The 18641-nt window shown below is 28.5% G+C and overlaps 2 protein-coding genes across 2 annotated transcripts; both read right to left on the bottom strand.

The window, feature by feature from the left end:
- Positions 1–380: 380 nt before the first annotated feature.
- Positions 381–5669, bottom strand: LOC112032446 (probable polygalacturonase At3g15720). The gene is made up of 9 exons (XM_065761106.1): positions 5634–5669; positions 5114–5248; positions 4835–4969; positions 4016–4162; positions 2104–2311; positions 1562–1643; positions 1266–1374; positions 1056–1156; positions 381–681 (listed from the first exon to the last, which is right to left on the bottom strand). The coding sequence occupies exons 1-9, from the start codon at positions 5667–5669 to the stop codon at positions 381–383; spliced, it is 1254 nt and encodes a 417-aa protein (XP_065617178.1).
- A 3656-nt stretch (positions 5670–9325) lies between these two features.
- Positions 9326–18641, bottom strand: LOC136062261 (probable polygalacturonase At3g15720). The gene is made up of 11 exons (XM_065761107.1): positions 18554–18641; positions 17869–17950; positions 17574–17682; positions 17348–17463; positions 16834–16982; positions 13323–13405; positions 11450–11657; positions 10511–10592; positions 10215–10323; positions 9988–10104; positions 9326–9616 (listed from the first exon to the last, which is right to left on the bottom strand). The coding sequence occupies exons 1-11, from the start codon at positions 18639–18641 to the stop codon at positions 9326–9328; spliced, it is 1434 nt and encodes a 477-aa protein (XP_065617179.1).

The following is an 18641-nucleotide window of genomic DNA, read 5'->3' on the forward strand; positions in this document are numbered from 1 at the left end:
AGATGAGTTAAAAACCAGCCTTTTATTTGTCCACATTGGCACAGTTTATCAATTTTAATAAATTTAATTGTAGTATACATAATGAGTGTACTTAATTTATTTATTAAATTATTTTATATTACTGTATTCTATTACTATATAAAGTATAAATACAGTATATACACAGCAAAAAATAACTTAACCATCATATTATTTTTATTTTGTCCTCTCAAAAAACAAACTCTTTACTCCACTAAGGCTCACATATGTGTACATAAGTGATCATAAAGGGAGCAAAAAAGGGTTAAAAGATCATGATCCTAGATTTGAAACTAATTAACATGGATTGTATGAGCTAGAGATGCAAGGCACAATATTATTGGCTTAGTGCAACTTCATCTTCAATGGAGATAATTGGTAGGAGCAAATATGTTCCTTTTTTGATTATCACAATCATCATTGATGTTGTTATTGCTTAGGCAAGGCACTTCAGGTGTGGTGTAGCTAGACTGTCCCTTGACATTTTTGCAAGTGACCAAAACGTTACCTCCATTGGACGATCTTAAGTTGATGTGGTCCATTATAATGTTAGTGCACACTTCTTGGTCACAATTGAAAATAATCCCTTGCTGATTACCGCTTGTTCCTTTGATATCTATATATGTCACATCGCTCACTTGTACTGCTGATGACTGTGTTATTATACAAAAATAAAAACAAAATGACTATTAAAATTTGTTTTGCTTAAATATAATCCAGCTATTATAGATTATCAATTGTATGGACTTTGAAAGTAAAAGTAGAGTGAGATAATAAGCTTGGAAAGTGCTTGGGAAAAACCCCAGCACGCACTCGGTTCAATTCCTACTAAGTGCTAATACCCTTGTAAGGTTAAGATAACGACAGTTATGGCTTATAAGTTCTCTTGTTTTTGTAGGCTCAGAACCGATAAGTAAGATGCTCTATTATGGTAACATCCAAGTAGAAAAATCATTTAGCCGCTCTCTCTCCTAACCTTTTATTCATTTAAAAAAACAAAGGCCAAATATAATTGCATTACCTTTCCTGTGCAGCCTTGGCCACCATCGCAGTAAAACTGGTCAATAATGATGGGGTTGGAAGCTTGCTGAAGTTGGATATGTTGAAAGTAGATATACCTTGCATAACCCGAACCCCCCTAAGAAACACATGAAGATCATTTAAAAGAAAAAGAAAAAGATATTGAATGAGATATAATATAGTAATTGTAAAAGCTTTTTATCCATTATTATGTCTAGGCTCTTTACCGGCCATGTCTTGATCCTTGCTCCATTCTGAGTTTGAGTAAAGTTACAATGCTGGACATATACATATTCTACTGTTTCGTGAGCTCCATTTCTTCCTAAGCTTCCCACGCTGAATGAGATTTTCATTTTAGTTTAGTTATATACTTATATTATCTTATAGTTTCAAAATGATTGCATTAGATTTTCTTTTTTTCTTTTTTTCTTTTTCCGCTTTGATTTTATATTCTCATATATTTGTTTTTTGCAATTGGGTAAAAATAAACCAATTGTACTACAAAATGAGGCTTTCAACAAACCTTATACCATGACCTGGACCACAATTAATTCCGGTGATATTGATATGAGCGGAATTTCCATTGATTGCAATACAATCGTCTCCTATAAAATTAGTATTGCAAGAAAATACAAGAAAGAAAACAAGTCAGTTACATAAAATGTTAGAAATATAAAGAACAAGAAAGATATAATATGAAATGTATACATGTTTAAATGGATTCAAGATTTTGAAAAGTGTATTAAAAGTAGGTTCATGCGTACATTTTGATTTTTTTTTTTTAAAGAATTAAATACATTATGAATTTGATTACAAAATTCTGAACTAACGGTACAATATTTCTGTCCATTATAAAAATATAATATTCTCAAAGTTTTTTTTTTTTTTTTTCCTTTTGAGGAGAACAATATTCTCAAAGTTAACCATTATAATTATTGTAACTGTTTCACTAACTTTTTTTTATACAATTGTTTCACTAACTATTTAAAACATAATTAAGTACAATATTATTATTAACGATGGAAGAAAATATGAAAGGTTATAAGAATGAATGCCCAGAATTACCAGTTGCAATGTTACTGTCATGGATATTAATATTGGTTGAGGAAGAAATATCAATTCCATCTGTGTTTGGACTTGATGCAGGAGCAGATATGTGCAGATAAGAGAGAGATGCACCATTGCAAGCGGTTAGACTAATATGGTTTCTTGGACTATTAAGATGAGTCAATCCACTTAGCTGAAGGTTATTGCAATAATTAAACTGTAATGCCTGTCAGTTTATAATACAAATTATTAGATAATTAAAATCTGATTTTACTTTTAAAATTCTCTCAAAAAAATATTTTAAAAATTTTCTCAAATTATGTCATAATTATTATAGTACATTTTTCTTTTTATAAATAGTTTTTCTAATGTTTGCAATAAAATTAAGGAGTCCAAAAAATTTCTCCAACTTCTAAAATCCTTTTTGAAGGAAGAAATAAATTACTTTTTTTCTTTTTCATAAAATAATTCTATTATTATTATCCTTTAAAAGTAAACTTTCAGCCCGCCATGTATCAAGGAAAGAATTTTATATATCCTTCCTTCTTTTTTTTTTTTTTCTTTTTTTTTTTTTTTCAGATTTAAAAAGTTCAAACTGAAGGCAAATTTGTAATCCTGAAAAAAAAATTAAATGAATTACAAACATTTAAGAGCAGGATTTCCCACAAAATATATTTTTGTAAACTTCATATATATATATATATATATATAAGAACTTCATATATATCTTGTTTCTTAGGTTCAAGATCAAGTTCTACCTTCTTCAGTTAAAAAAAAAAAAAAAAAGGTTCAAGATCAAGTTATATCTAAGGTAACTCTTGCTTAATATTACATCAATTAATAATTTTTAATTAATTAGATTAATATATTTTTTTTAAATCTCACTATCAAATTTCATGTTTCCTCCATCTTAACATGCACATTAAATTTCTTTTCAATAAGATATTTACTATTTAATTCATAAACTTATTTTTTATGCATTTTAAAGTTCATAAAATTTAAAATTTTATCCTAAAAAAACCTTAAAATTTTTAAATATTTTTTAGATGAGACAATTAATAGTTGATTATCTTGATATTTTGCAGGTATGTAGGATATAAAGAAACAATGTAATTCATTGGTAAAATTGTTAAAAAAAATGTGTCTAATAAAAATTTATTGAGTGATATAATATTAATAAAAATTACACAAAAAATAACTTGAATATTCCAGCTTTATAATAATCACCAATCATTAAATTGAGAAGTTTTCAATATACAGTTTTCTCACCGTGGGTTTGTTGCAGCTTGACATATCCTGTAAAAAAATTAAAAAAAAAAAGAAAGGTTTAATTTCTAATTTAAATTTTTTGAGCTTTTATACACAAACCAAAAAATGTATAATGCCTGTGTACTAAGTCAGAAACGAAACGTACATTTCTTTGTAAATTCGTGTGTTTATGAATATAAATACATAATCGACAACATCCCCTCCATGTTAACACTCATTTTATGCAAAAAGCAGGTTCAACGTAATCTTACAAGAGAAAAAAGGGAAAATCAAAATAATTATGGATGAAAAAAAAAATTATGTTCCTTTATTTGTTTAACAAATAACCTGAATTTTTCATGATGAATTATTTAACTAATAATCAAACTCAACATTGATTCTTCAATTATTTAGCACAAATAACCCAAAGATGTGATTCAATTGAAGGCATAACAACATGACATGCTTCTCATGTTTGAACAAGGTTTCATGATGAATTAAGACGCACCACATCATAGAAAGCTTATACAAATTTTCTTTTGTATAATTCAATAATTTCTCTATTAAAAATATTAAAAAGATGTCAATTAAGTTACAAAATTTGTAACACGATACATTAATGTTAATGTTCATGTAATAATATATATGCAAATTAAAAATCTCATACTTGATCATTGTAGACTTGGTTCCACCAAGTTGAACCCCTGCCATCAATCGTTCCTGAACCATTGACAATGAGATTGCTCACACCTGAGAAGCGTAACCAGCAGTTTGCAGAACAATTTGTCCATCCATCCATAGAATTGGGTGCTAACATTGTCCCTAAAATCTGTCCTCCATAAAGAACAATTAGAATTGTATATTTTACCTCATATATAGTTCAAGTTTATTTCTTTCTTTCAATCAATCTTTTCTTTTAATCTTTCTCTTTTCTAAAATAGTCAATAACCTATGTTTAAATATCTTTGGTCTTACTTTTAAATGTTCCACATTATTATAATATCTAGAACTGTGTGATTTCTATGATCGTCAAGATGATCATAGATATCTATTATGATTTTGGATCTAGAGTTTTTTGCGAGAAAGATGGTGAACAAAAACAAATTTGTGAAATTTGTGGGTTTTACTCTCTTTTATAAAAATTAAAAAAAAAAATTGTGGGCTTTTTTTCAAGGCTTGAAAATTTAGGAATATTTTTATCAGGAGTTGTGATTTGGAGGGTTGAACATGTATACATTTTGGTGACAAAACTCACCCACCGTTTATTTTTTTATATTTATTTCAAATGTGTTTTAACTTAAGGAAATTAATAACCTTTGAGATAAAATTTAGCAATATAACCAAGCAACTTTGTAGTTGCTTGGTTATATTACTAAATTTTATCCCTAATCACAATAGATGCATGGTAGATTGTAATTAGCGGAGTATATGCACAAGCAATCATTTCAAGATTGAGGATAATAAAATGAACCAAAATTCTTTGTCTCACAACTAACTATACCTGAACTTGGACACTGTTGGACTGGCACGGTCCTTGGAACATCACTGGCATCAATAGGAATTTCTTTCCCGATGGTATTATAAGCTGTGGGGTGCCCTTAGTTTGACATAAAGCTGTCCATGCTTTTGAAAAAGCCTTCACATTCATATAATTATTATTAGTTCATAATAAACTAATCAATATACCCTCCTCTCCTTTTAATTCTTTAAAGGCGTAAATAAGAAAATAAAACACAAACACGAAGAAATAAATGAAATGTTGAGAGACTAATTCATATACTTGGGAATCATCAGTTTGACCATCTCCAATTGCCCCATAGTCAAGCACGTTGAATCCACCTGATGTGTCTTCCACAAGGCCACGGCATAGACATGTTAAGGAAATAGAAAGTATCAAAACAAAGGTAAGTAGTTCCTGCGTATATTCAGAAAAAGAAAACAACTTTAATTTAGAATGTAAGCTGTGTTTTGTTATTATATATATATAATTTTTATTTTGAAAATTTAATAAATTTGTAAGTGAATAAATCAATTTAAAAATTAATAGGAAAATTGTCCTATTTTTTAGGTAATGTTTTAATAGAAGTTAGAATTGCATTTTTATCGGATTATTCTTTAGTTTTGTCTCTATTTAAACATAGGGGTATATGGACATTTTTGAACTAAAAAATGAGGAATCCAAATAGGAGAAACCCCATAAATAATAGTATACATATAAGCTAATGCACACTTGCACATATACATTCAAAGTAAAAAAAATCATGGTTTTTTTTAAAAAAATTTCTTCTTCCTTCTCTTACCCCTCCACCCTCTTTTGGAAAAAGCATCTTCTCCATTTGAATAGATTCATTTCATGGTTAGATATTACAAATTTAACGATGTATTTAGTATCATTTAAAATATTAAATAATTTAACAATTTGTACACTATTTTTAAATCCAAAAAATATGATATCAATTGTGAAATGAACTTTTTTTTTCATATATAGTGAAATGTTGTGAGAGGTTTTATGGTAGACTTAATTTGGATGAAACTAGTATGGGAATTGATCTACATTTTGGTCTCACACAACCTCATAAAGATTGCAGTAGAAACTAGAAAGAACAGGAAAATGGTAGCTATTCGAGGTAAGGTAAAATCATGTCTCACCATTTTGAACATGCAGACCAAAGAATGACAAAGATACATAAAATAATTTTATGAGTAAGACCCTATTTGCCATCTTCTTTATATAGATATTCTGAAATTGACATTCTAGCCACATTAACATTCTTATCAAATACATCATCACAACCTATATCTATCATGTTTATGCATTAATTGAAACTACAAATATAGAGATAGGCCTACATATTTTATAATTATTTAGGGGTGATTTTATGGAAAGGTATGGGTAAATATATGGAAGTATGGAAGAGATGTGGATCATATTTAACTACTTTTAGTTATAGTGTAAAAGGAGCTATTTATGGTGTTGGGATTTTATGAGGAAATGAAAGGGAGCACTTGTGGGTAGGTGTACATGGACATTTATGAACTAAAAGGCTGACTTATGAGCTAAAAATGGCATGACATGTGAGGAATTTTATGAGAAGATGGTGTCTTGAAGAGTTGGTGGAGGGTTCCCATTATAATAAACTTTAAGGGAGTAATTAGAAAAATCAAAGAGGATTAGTTTTGATTAGCAAGGGAATCTCATAATATCTATCCTAAGATTTGAACAAAAATGGTGTGATTTGCTTTTGAAGTTTTTTGCTTCTTTGGGTAATGACGACTATCCCTATCTTAGCACTAAATACTAGGGCTTAGGAGATTATTCTTAGCAAATGGGATAAGGACATGGGTTAAGGCTAGAGATCTTGTTAGCTATAACTAGGATTAGAGCTCCAAGGTCTAGTTATGTTACCCCAAGCCAGATGTCAACCATTGAGACCATTACAAGAAATTCTATTGGACATTTCCTTATGCTCTCCAAATCACTTTTCTCTAAATTTCTCCTTTTTATATATATTCATGGGCTTCATTCATGAATTAATTACAATACATATCTAGTAGGAAATAAGTAGACTAGTTGAAGCTCAAGTGGTATGGTGTGAGGACCGAGTGTACTAAGGAACGGTATGAGTTCTAGGTGGTACATCCCTCTTCGAAGCCATGCCATCCTCACCCTCGTTTTTCCTAGAGGCCTCCGCTGAATGATTTGTTTAAAATCAACATTGATGGAGCCATCTTCACATACGTGAATAAATTCAGGATTGGGGTGGTTATTAGAAATAACCAAGGTTCGATGATTGCATCTCTCTCGAAACAACTCCCACAAGCTTACCATCTCGAGAAAATTGAAGCCTTAGCTGCAGCTAAGGCACTCCAATTAATTTACTTCAGAAATAGGGATCAATCAAGCTGTCTAGCAGCAGGGAGACTCTGAGGTGATAATGAGAGCTTTAATAATATTGTTGTTGTTGTTGTTATTTTAAATGGTTTCAGTTTTATTTATTTGAAATCTCATATATATATATGTGTGTGTGTGTGTGTGTGTGTGTGTGTGTGTAACAATAAGATCTAATTATTCATATTATAGAAATATTCAAAAATTGCAAGATTATAATAAACATATAAATAGTAAAACATAGAGCTAAAAATATTGGTTTTGATGTTTTCAATAAAAGTATTAAATTTCTATCAAGTTTAATAATATTTTTACAATAATAATACAGAAATATTTTAATATGTGTTTAATAAGTTTAAATAGAAAAGCGTATTCTCAAAATATTTTTGTTTAATACGCTAAATTGGAAATTTTCAAACGAAAGGAAAATACATACGTACGTGCAAATATATGGTACTGTACACATATTTTACTAAATATAACTTTTAGTAATGAAGAAAATATTATTTTTAAGTTTTTATTTTTATACAATATCAACTGTCTTAAGAATAAAGTTTACTTCCAAAATGGTTTGTAGAAAACTTCGTTTTACCCATATACTCAAAGGAAAATTCATGTGTGTTTTTAATTATTTGATTTGCTTAATAAATCATATAATTTGTTTAAATAATATACGTTGATGGTTTTAAGAATTTCCATATAATAAATTGGAGGAGTTTTCTCCAAAACAAAATAGTTATTTGAATTTTTTTATCAAAATTTGTGGTTCATGCTTTAACGTCATAAGTTGAAATCTCAATTCTAGATAGTGTTACTAATCTTCAAACTCCTGAAATATGAAACCAAATCATTATTTATACAATTTTTCTTCTTTACCGCTCAAGTGGCTAAGGCAAACATTGAACTCCATTGGCTTGACTCCATTACTATTTCAAGAGTAAAATAAACCCATTGCTTAGGGCTCAATCCACGCTTGGAAAAGATTTCAGACCCTATTGCTTCGGGTTCAAATATGGGTTTGGGTTAAGTAAAATGATTGTGTAGTTATTTTAATAAAAAGAAGATATCACGTCAGTACTTAATACAAGTAAGGCTTACTCATTAGTTTGTTAGCCACAAGTACAAGACAATTAAAAATGGAACTAAATAGAATGAAAAGAGTTTTTTTTTTTAAAGAGTTTTAACCTATGACATCTGCTCTTGATGATAATTCTTTATTGTCAGACCAAGACACCAATCGGTATTTAGTATAAGCAGGGATTGAATTCTAAATCTCTTATTCGACGATAAAAAATTTTACCAGTTGAGTTAATAAGAACCTACAGAACTTATTTTTTAAATCTTAGGAACTAATAAAAATTAAAAAATTGATGATTTGAAACATTAGAGACTACTAGAACTCAAAGTATAAACTTTTGAAACCAACAATATACTTTGATCTTGGCTTTTAATTTATAAGCATGAATTTTTCATCTAATCTGTTATGTTAGTAGATAATTCAGTTGTTACAAATGAGGCAGTCAAACCCTGATTTTTTTCATAAAGTAAACCAAGTAATGTCATTGAACTATAAGGGATCAACTCTTATTTCAATAATAACTTTTGTATTATTGTTTATTTTTTTGTTTGAATTAACGTACTTAATTGTTATTTATTATTATTTGTTTTTTGATAATTTACAAGCCTCTTGGTACATGATTGACGATTAAAGATGAGTTAAAAACCAGCCTTTTAATTGTCCATATTGGCACAATTTTATCAATTTTAATAAATTTGTCTTTTGTAGTATACATAATGAGTGTACTTAATTTATTTATTAAATTATTTTATATTACTGTATTCTATTACTATATAAAGTATAGCTATAGTATATATACACACACCAAGAAATAACTTAACCATCATATTAATTATTTTTATTTTGTCGTCTCAAAAAAACAAACTCTTTAACTCCACCAAGGCTCACATATGTGTACATAAGTGATCATAAAGGGAGCAAAAAAGGGTTAAAAGATCATGATCCTAGATTTAAAACTAATTAACATGGATTGTATGAGCTAGAGATGCAAGGCACAATATTATTGGCTTAGTGCAACTTCATCTTCAATGGAGATAATTGGTAGGAGCAAATATGTTCCTTTTTTGATTATCACAATCATCATTGATGTTGTTATTGCTTAGGCAAGGCACTTTAGGTGTGGTGTAGCTAGACTGTCCCTTGACATTTTTGCAAGTGACCGAAACGTTACCTCCATTGGACGATCTTATGCTGATGTGGTCCATTATAATGTTAGTGCACACTTCTTGGTCACAATTGAAAATAATCCCTTTCTGATTACCGCTTGTTCCATTGATATCCTTGTATGTCACATTGCTCACTTGTACTGCTGATGACTGCCTCATTATACAAAAATAAAAACAAAATGACTATTAAAATTTGTTTAGTTAAATATACTCCAGTTATTATAGATTATCAATTGTATGGACTTTGAAAGTAAAAGTAGAGTGAGATAATAAGCTTGGAAAGTGCTCGGGAAAAACCCTAGCACGCACCCGGTTCAATTCCTACTAAGTGCTAATACCCTTGTAAGGTTGAGATAACAGTTATGGCTTATAAGTTCTCTCTATTTTTGTAGGTTCAGAATAGATAAGTAAGATGCTCTATTATAGTAACGTCCAAGTAGAAAAATCATTTAGCTGCTCTCTCTCCTAACCTTTTATTCATTTAAAAAAACAAAGGCCAAATATAAATATAATTGCATTACCTTTCCTGTGCAGCCTTGGCCACCACCGCAGTAAAACTGGTCAATAATGATGGGGTTGGAAGCTTGCTGAAGTTGGATATGTTGAAAGTAGATATACCTTGCATAACCCGAACCCCCCTAAGAAACACATGAAGATCATTTAAAAGAAAAAGAAAAAGATATTGAATGAGATATAATATAGTAATTGTAAAAGCTTTTTATCCATTATATATGTCTAGGCTCTTTACCGGCCATGTCTTGATCCTTGCTCCATTCTGAGTTTGAGTAAAATTACAATGCTGGACATATACATATTCTACTGTTTCGTGAGCTCCATTTCTTCCTAAGCTTCCCACGCTGAATGAGATTTTCATTTTAGTTTAGTTATATACTTATATTATCTTATAGTTTCAAAATGATTGCATTAGATTTTCTTTTTTTCTTTTTTTCTTTTTCTGCTTTGATTTTATATTCTCATATATTTGTTTTTTGCAATTGTGTAAAAATAAACCGATTGTACTACAAAATGAGGCTTTCAACAAACCTTATACCATGACCTGGACCACAATTAATTCCGGTGATATTGATATGAGCGGAATTTCCATTGATTGCAATACAATCGTCTCCTATAAAATTAGTATTGCAAGAAAATACAAGAAAGAAAACAAGTCAGTTACATAAAATGTTAGAAATATAAAGAACAAGAAAGATATAATATGAAATGTATACATATTTAAATGGATTCAAGATTTTGAAAAGTGTATTAAAATTAAGTTCATGCGTACATTTCGATTTTTTTTTTTTTAAGAATTAAATATATTATGAATTTATTACAAAATTCTGAACTAACGGCAATATATGTAGGATATTTCTTTTACTATATTTCAATTTCTAGTAACATGAATATTTATTTTATCTTAGTGTAATTCTGTAGGATATATTTTCAGAATATTAATTAATTACTTAGGTAATTTAACATATATAGTTGTTATTTCTTTCAATTTAATTGAGATTTAAAGTAAAGTAACAAATAAAATAAATATTAGTTAATTTTCTGTTACTTTAATTTAAAATAGTTTTAAATTTTAATTTTATTTAAAAATATACACTGAAATGGAGATGTCTAACATATATCAGTTTTTTTTTTTTTTGGGTAGAAACACACACAAACACATATATGGAAAAATATTAATAGATCAAAGAATATTGTGAAAAAAAATTTAAAAATTTTTTTGGTGTAAATTATTTATTTTTACAATATTTCTGTCCATTATAAAAATATAATATTCTCAAAGTTTTTTTTTTTTTTCCTTTTGAGGAGAACAATATTCTCAAAGTTAACCATTATAATTATTGTAACTGTTTCACTAACTTTTTTTGATACAATTGTTTCACTAACTATTTAAAACATAATTAAGTACAATATTATTATTAACGATGGAAGAAAATATGAAAGGTTATAAGAATGAATGCCCAGAATTACCAGTTGCAATGTTACTGTCATGGATATTAATATTGGTTGAGGAAGAAATATCAATTCCATCTGTGTTTGGACTTGATGCAGGAGCAGATATGTGCAGATAAGAGAGAGATGCACCATTGCAAGCGGTTAGACTAATATGGTTTCTTGGACTATTAAGATGAGTCAATCCACTTAGCTGAAGGTTATTGCAAGAATTAAACTGTAATGCCTGTCATTTTATAAAACAAATTATTAGGTAATTAAAATCTGATTTTACTTTTAAAATTCTCTCAAAAAAATATTTTAAAATTTTTTTCAAATTATGTCATAATTATTCTAGTACATTTTTCTTTTTATAAACAGTTTTTCTAATGTTTGCAATAAAATTAAGGAGTCAAAAAAATTTCTCCAACTTCTAAAATGCTTTTTGAAGGAAGAAATAAATTACTTTTTTTCTTTTTCATAAAATAATTCTATTATTATCCTTTAAAAGTAAACTTTCAGCCCGCCATATCAAGGAAAGAATTTTATATATCCTTCCTTTTTTATTTTTTTTCAAATTTAAAAAGTTCAAACTGAAGGCAAATTTGTAATCCTGAAAAAAAAAATTTAAATGAATTACAAACATTTAAGAGCAGTATTTCCCACAAAATATATTTTTGTAAACTTCATATATATCTTGTTTTTCTTAGGTTCAAGATCAAGTTCTACCTTCTTCAGTTAAAAAATAGGTTCAAGAATTTTTAATATTACATCAATTAATAATTTTTAATTAATTAGATTAATATATATTTTTTTTAAACCTCACTATCAAAGATATTTAATAAGTTAAAAAATAGGTTCAAGAATTTTTAATATTACATCAATTAATAATTTTTAATTAATTAGATTAATATATATTTTTTTTAAACCTCACTATCAAAGATATTTAATATTTAATTTATAAACTTATTTTCTTATGCAGTTTAAAGTATAAAATTTAAAATTTTATCCTAAAAAACCTTAAAATTTTAAAATATTTTTTTAGATGAGACAATTAATAGTTGATTATCTTAATATTTTGCAAGTATGTAGTATATAAAGAAACAATGTAATTCATTGGTAAAATTGTTAAAAAAATGTGTCTAATAAAACTTTATAGAGTGATGTAATATTAATAAAAACTACACAAAAAATAACTTGAATATTCCAGCTATATAAAAATCACCAATCATTAAATTGAGAAGTTTTCAATATACAGTTGTCTTACCGTGGGTTTGTTGCATCTTGACATATCCTGTAAAAAAAATTTTAAAAAAAGGTTTAATTTCTAATTTAAATTTTTTGAGCTTTTATACACAACCCAAAAAATGTATAATGCCTGTGTACTAAGTCAGAAACGAACACGTACATTTCTTTGTAAATTCGTGTGTTTATGAATATAAATACATAATCGACAACATCCCCTCCATGTTAACACTCATTTTATGCAAAAAGCAGGTTCAACATAATCTTACAAGAGAAAAAAAGAAAATCAAAATAATTATGGATGAAAAAAAAATATGTTCCTTTATTTGTTTAACAAATAACCTGAATTTTTCATGATGAATTATTGAACTAATAATCAAACTCAGCATTGATTCTTCAATTATTTAGCACATAATAACCCAAAGATGTGATTCAATCGAAGGCATAACAACATGACATGCTTCTCATGTTTGAACAAGGTTTCATGATGAATTAAGAGGCACCACATCATAGAAAGCTTATACAAATTTGCTTTTATATAATTCAATAATTTCTCTATTGAAAATATTAAAAAGATGTCAATTAAGTTACAAAATTTGTAACAATACATGATACATTAATGTTAATGTTCATGTAATAATATATATGCAAATTAAAAATCTCATACTTGATCATTGTAGACTTGGTTCCACCAAGTTGAACCCCTGCCGTCAATCGTTCCTGAACCATTGACAATGAGATTGCTCACACCTGAGAAGCGTAACCAGCAGTTTGTAGAACAGTTTATCCATCCATCCATAGAATTAGGTGCTAAGATTGTCCCTAAAATCTGTCCTCCATAAAGAACAATTAGAATTGTATATTTTACCTCATATATAGTTCAACTTTCTTTCTTTCTTTCAATCAATCTTTTTTTAAATTATTTAGGGTGATTTTATGAAAGGTAGTGGTAAATTATGGAAGTATGGAAGAGATGTGGATCATATTTAACTACTTTTAGTTATAGTGTAAAAGGAGCTATTTATGGTGTTGGGATTTATGAGGAAATGAAAGGGAGCACTTGTGGGTAGGTGTACATGGACATTTATGAACTAAAAGGCTGACTTATGAGCTAAAAAATGGCATGACATGTGAGGATTTTTATGAGAAGATGGTGTCTTGAAGAGTTGGTGGAGGGTTCCATTAATATTACTTTAAGGGAGTAATTAGAAAAATCAAAGAGGATTAGTTTTGATTAGCAAGGGAATCTCATAATATCTATCCTAAGATTTGAACAAAAATGGTGTGATTTGCTTTTGAAGTTTTTTGCTTCTTTGGGTAATGACGACTATCCCTATCTTAGCACTAAATACTAGGGCTTAGGAGATTATTCTTAGCAAATGGGATAAGGACATGGGTTAAGGCTAGAGATCTTGTTAGCTATAACTAGGATTAGAGCTCCAAGGTCTAGTTATGTTACCCAAGCCAGATGTCAACCATTGAGACCATTACAAGAAATTCTATTGGACATTTCCTTATGCTCTCCAAATCACTTTTCTCTAAATTTCTCCTTTTTATATATATTCATGGGCTTCATTCATGAATTAATTACAATACATATCTAGTAGGAAATAAGTAGACTAGTTGAAGCTCAAGTGGTATGGTGTGAGGACCGAGTGTACTAAGGAACGGTATGAGTTCTAGGTGGTACATCCCTCTTCGAAGCCATGCCATCCTCACCCTCGTTTTTCCTAGAGGCCTCCGCTGAATGATTTGTTTAAAATCAACATTGATGGAGCCATCTTCACATACGTGAATAAATTCAGGATTGGGGTGGTTATTAGAAATAACCAAGGTTCGATGATTGCATCTCTCTCGAAACAACTCCCACAAGCTTACCATCTCGAGAAAATTGAAGCCTTAGCTGCAGCTAAGGCACTCCAATTAATTTACTTCAGAAATAGGGATCAATCAAGCTGTCTAGCAGCAGGGAGACTCTGAGGTGATAATGAGAGCTTTAATAATATGTTGTTGTTGTTGTTATTTTAAATGGTTTCAGTTTTATTTATTTGAAATCTCATATATATATATGTGTGTGTGTGTGTGTGTGTGTGTGTGTGTAACAATAAGATCTAATTATTCATATTATAGAAATATTCAAAAATTGCAAGATTATAATAAACATATAAATAGTAAAACATAGAGCTAAAAATATTGGTTTTGATGTTTTCAATAAAAGTATTAAATTTCTATCAAGTTTAATAATATTTTTACAATAATAATACAGAAATATTTTAATATGTGTTTAATAAGTTTAAATAGAAAAGCGTATTCTCAAAATATTTTTGTTTAATACGCTAAATTGGAAATTTTCAAACGAAAGGAAAATACATACGTACGTGCAATATATGGTACTGTACACATATTTTACTAAATATAACTTTTAGTAATGAAGAAAATATTATTTTTAAGTTTTTATTTTTATACAATATCAACTGTCTTAAGAATAAAGTTTACTTCCAAAATGGTTTGTAGAAAACTTCGTTTTACCCATATACTCAAAGGAAAATTCATGTGTGTTTTTAATTATTTGATTTGCTTAATAAATCATATAATTTGTTTAAATAATATACGTTGATGGTTTTAAGAATTTCCATATAATAAATTGGAGGAGTTTTCTCCAAAACAAAATAGTTATTTGAATTTTTTTATCAAAATTTGTGGTTCATGCTTTAACGTCATAAGTTGAAATCTCAATTCTAGATAGTGTTACTAATCTTCAAACTCCTGAAATATGAAACCAAATCATTATTTATACAATTTTTCTTCTTTACCGCTCAAGTGGCTAAGGCAAACATTGAACTCCATTGGCTTGACTCCATTACTATTTCAAGAGTAAAATAACCCATTGCTTAGGGCTCAATCCACGCTTGGAAAAGATTTCAGACCCTATTGCTTCGGGTTCAAATATGGGTTTGGGTTAAGTAAAATGATTGTGTAGTTATTTTAATAAAAAGAAGATATCACGTCAGTACTTAATACAAGTAAGGCTTACTCATTAGTTTGTTAGCCACAAGTACAAGACAATTAAAAATGGAACTAAATAGAATGAAAAGAGTTTTTTTTTTTAAAGAGTTTTAACCTATGACATCTGCTCTTGATGATAATTCTTTATTGTCAGACCAAGACACCAATCGGTATTTAGTATAAGCAGGGATTGAATTCTAAATCTCTTATTCGACGATAAAAAATTTACCAGTTGAGTTAATAAGAACCTACAGAACTTATTTTTAAATCTTAGGAACTAATAAAAATTAAAAAATTGATGATTTGAAACATTAGAGACTACTAGAACTCAAAGTAATAAACTTTTGAAACCAACAATATACTTTGATCTTGGCTTTTAATTTATAAGCATGAATTTTTCATCTAATCTGTTATGTTAGTAGATAATTCAGTTGTTACAAATGAGGCAGTCAAACCCTGATTTTTTTCATAAAGTAAACCAAGTAATGTCATTGAACTATAAGGGATCAACTCTTATTTCAATAATAACTTTTGTATTATTGTTTATTTTTTGTTTGAATTAACGTACTTAATTGTTATTTATTATTATTTGTTTTGATAATTTACAAGCCTCTTGGTACATGATTGACGATTAAAGATGAGTTAAAAACCAGCCTTTTAATTGTCCATATTGGCACAATTTTATCAATTTAATAAATTTGTCTTTTGTAGTATACATAATGAGTGTACTTAATTTATTTATTAAATTATTTTATATTACTGTATTCTATTACTATATAAAGTATAGCTATAGTATATATACACACACCAAGAAATAACTTAACCATCATATTAATTATTTTTATTTTGTCGTCTCAAAAAAACAAACTCTTAACTCCACCAAGGCTCACATATGTGTACATAAGTGATCATAAAGGGAGCAAAAAAGGGTTAAAAGATCATGATCCTAGATTTAAAACTAATTAACATGGATTGTATGAGCTAGAGATGCAAGGCACAATATTATTGGCTTAGTGCAACTTCATCTTCAATGGAGATAATTGGTAGGAGCAAATATGTTCTTTTTTGATTATCACAATCATCATTGATGTTGTTATTGCTTAGGCAAGGCACTTTAGGTGTGGTGTAGCTAGACTGTCCCTTGACATTTTTGCAAGTGACCGAAACGTTACCTCCATTGGACGATCTTATGCTGATGTGGTCCATTATAATGTTAGTGCACACTTCTTGGTCACAATTGAAAATAATCCCTTTCTGATTACCGCTTGTTCCATTGATATCCTTGTATGTCACATTGCTCACTTGTACTGCTGATGACTGCCTCATTATACAAAAATAAACAAAATGACTATTAAAATTTGTTTAGTTAAATATACTCCAGTTATTATAGATTATCAATTGTATGGACTTTGAAAGTAAAAGTAGAGTGAGATAATAAGCTTGGAAAGTGCTCGGGAAAAACCCTAGCACGCACCCGGTTCAATTCCTACTAAGTGCTAATACCCTTGTAAGGTTGAGATAACAGTTATGGCTTATAAGTTCTCTCTATTTTTGTAGGTTCAGAATAGATAAGTAAGATGCTCTATTATAGTAACGTCCAAGTAGAAAAATCATTTAGCTGCTCTCTCTCCTAACCTTTTATTCATTTAAAAAAAAAAAGGCCAAATATAAATATAATTGCATTACCTTTCCTGTGCAGCCTTGGCCACCACCGCAGTAAAACTGGTCAATAATGATGGGGTTGGAAGCTTGCTGAAGTTGGATATGTTGAAAGTAGATATACCTTGCATAACCCGAACCCCCTAAGAAACACATGAAGATCATTTAAAAGAAAAAGAAAAAGATATTGAATGAGATATAATATAGTAATTGTAAAAGCTTTTTATCCATTATATATGTCTAGGCTCTTTACCGGCCATGTCTTGATCCTTGCTCCATTCTGAGTTTGAGTAAAATTACAATGCTGGACATATACATATTCTACTGTTTCGTGAGCTCCATTTCTTCCTAAGCTTCCCACGCTGAATGAGATTTTCATTTTAGTTTAGTTATATACTTATATTATCTTATAGTTTCAAAATGATTGCATTAGATTTTCTTTTTTTCTTTTTTTCTTTTTCTGCTTTGATTTTATATTCTCATATATTTGTTTTTTGCAATTGTGTAAAAATAAACCGATTGTACTACAAATGAGGCTTTCAACAAACCTTATACCATGACCTGGACCACAATTAATTCCGGTGATATTGATATGAGCGGAATTTCCATTGATTGCAATACAATCGTCTCCTATAAAATTAGTATTGCAAGAAAATACAAGAAAGAAAACAAGTCAGTTACATAAAATGTTAGAAATATAAAGAACAAGAAAGATATAATATGAAATGTATACATATTAAATGGATTCAAGATTTTGAAAAGTGTATTAAAATTAAGTTCATGCGTACATTTCGATTTTTTTTTTTAAGAATTAAATATATTATGAATTTATTACAAAATTCTGAACTAACGGCAATATATGTAGGATATTTCTTTTACTATATTTCAATTTCTAGTAACATGAATATTTATTTTATCTTAGTGTAATTCTGTAGGATATATTTTCAGAATATTAATTAATTACTTAGGTAATTTAACATATATAGTTGTTATTTCTTTCAATTTAATTGAGATTTAAAGTAAAGTAACAAATAAAATAAATATTAGTTAATTTTCTGTTACTTTAATTTAAAATAGTTTTAAATTTTAATTTTATTTAAAAATATACTAGAAAGAACAGGAAAATGGTAGCCATTCGAGGTAAGGTAAAATCATGTCTCACCATTTTGAACATGCAGTACCAAAGAATGACAAAGATACATAAAATAATTTTATGAGTAAGACCCTATTTGCCATCTTCTTTATATAGATATTCTGAAATTGACATTCTAGCCACATTAACATTCTTATCAAATACATCATCACAACCTATATCTATCAT

The sequence above is a fragment of the Quercus suber genome, unplaced genomic scaffold (assembly GCF_002906115.3).
Source record: "Quercus suber isolate HL8 unplaced genomic scaffold, Cork oak 2.0 scaffold_396, whole genome shotgun sequence".
NCBI classification, from domain to species: Eukaryota; Viridiplantae; Streptophyta; class Magnoliopsida; order Fagales; family Fagaceae; genus Quercus; species Quercus suber.

Excerpts from the sequence above, each read along its gene's own strand:
- LOC112032446 (XM_065761106.1), bottom strand. The coding sequence starts at position 5,669 with ATGGAGAAGATGCTTTTTCCAAAAGAGGGTGGAGGG. Across the intron at positions 4,970-5,113 it reads GTCAAACTGATGATTCCCAA|GCTTTTTCAAAAGCATGGAC; the intron begins GTATATGAATTA and ends ATGAATGTGAAG. Across the intron at positions 4,163-4,834 it reads CCAACAGTGTCCAAGTTCAG|ATTTTAGGGACAATGTTAGC; the intron begins GTATAGTTAGTT and ends TATGGAGGACAG.
- LOC136062261 (XM_065761107.1), bottom strand. The coding sequence starts at position 18,641 with ATGATAGATATAGGTTGTGATGATGTATTTGATAAGAATGTTAATGTG. Across the intron at positions 16,983-17,347 it reads GCCAAGGCTGCACAGGAAAG|GCAGTCATCAGCAGTACAAG; the intron begins GTAATGCAATTA and ends TTGTATAATGAG. Across the intron at positions 10,593-11,449 it reads TGACAGTAACATTGCAACTG|GAGACGATTGTATTGCAATC; the intron begins GTAATTCTGGGC and ends CTAATTTTATAG.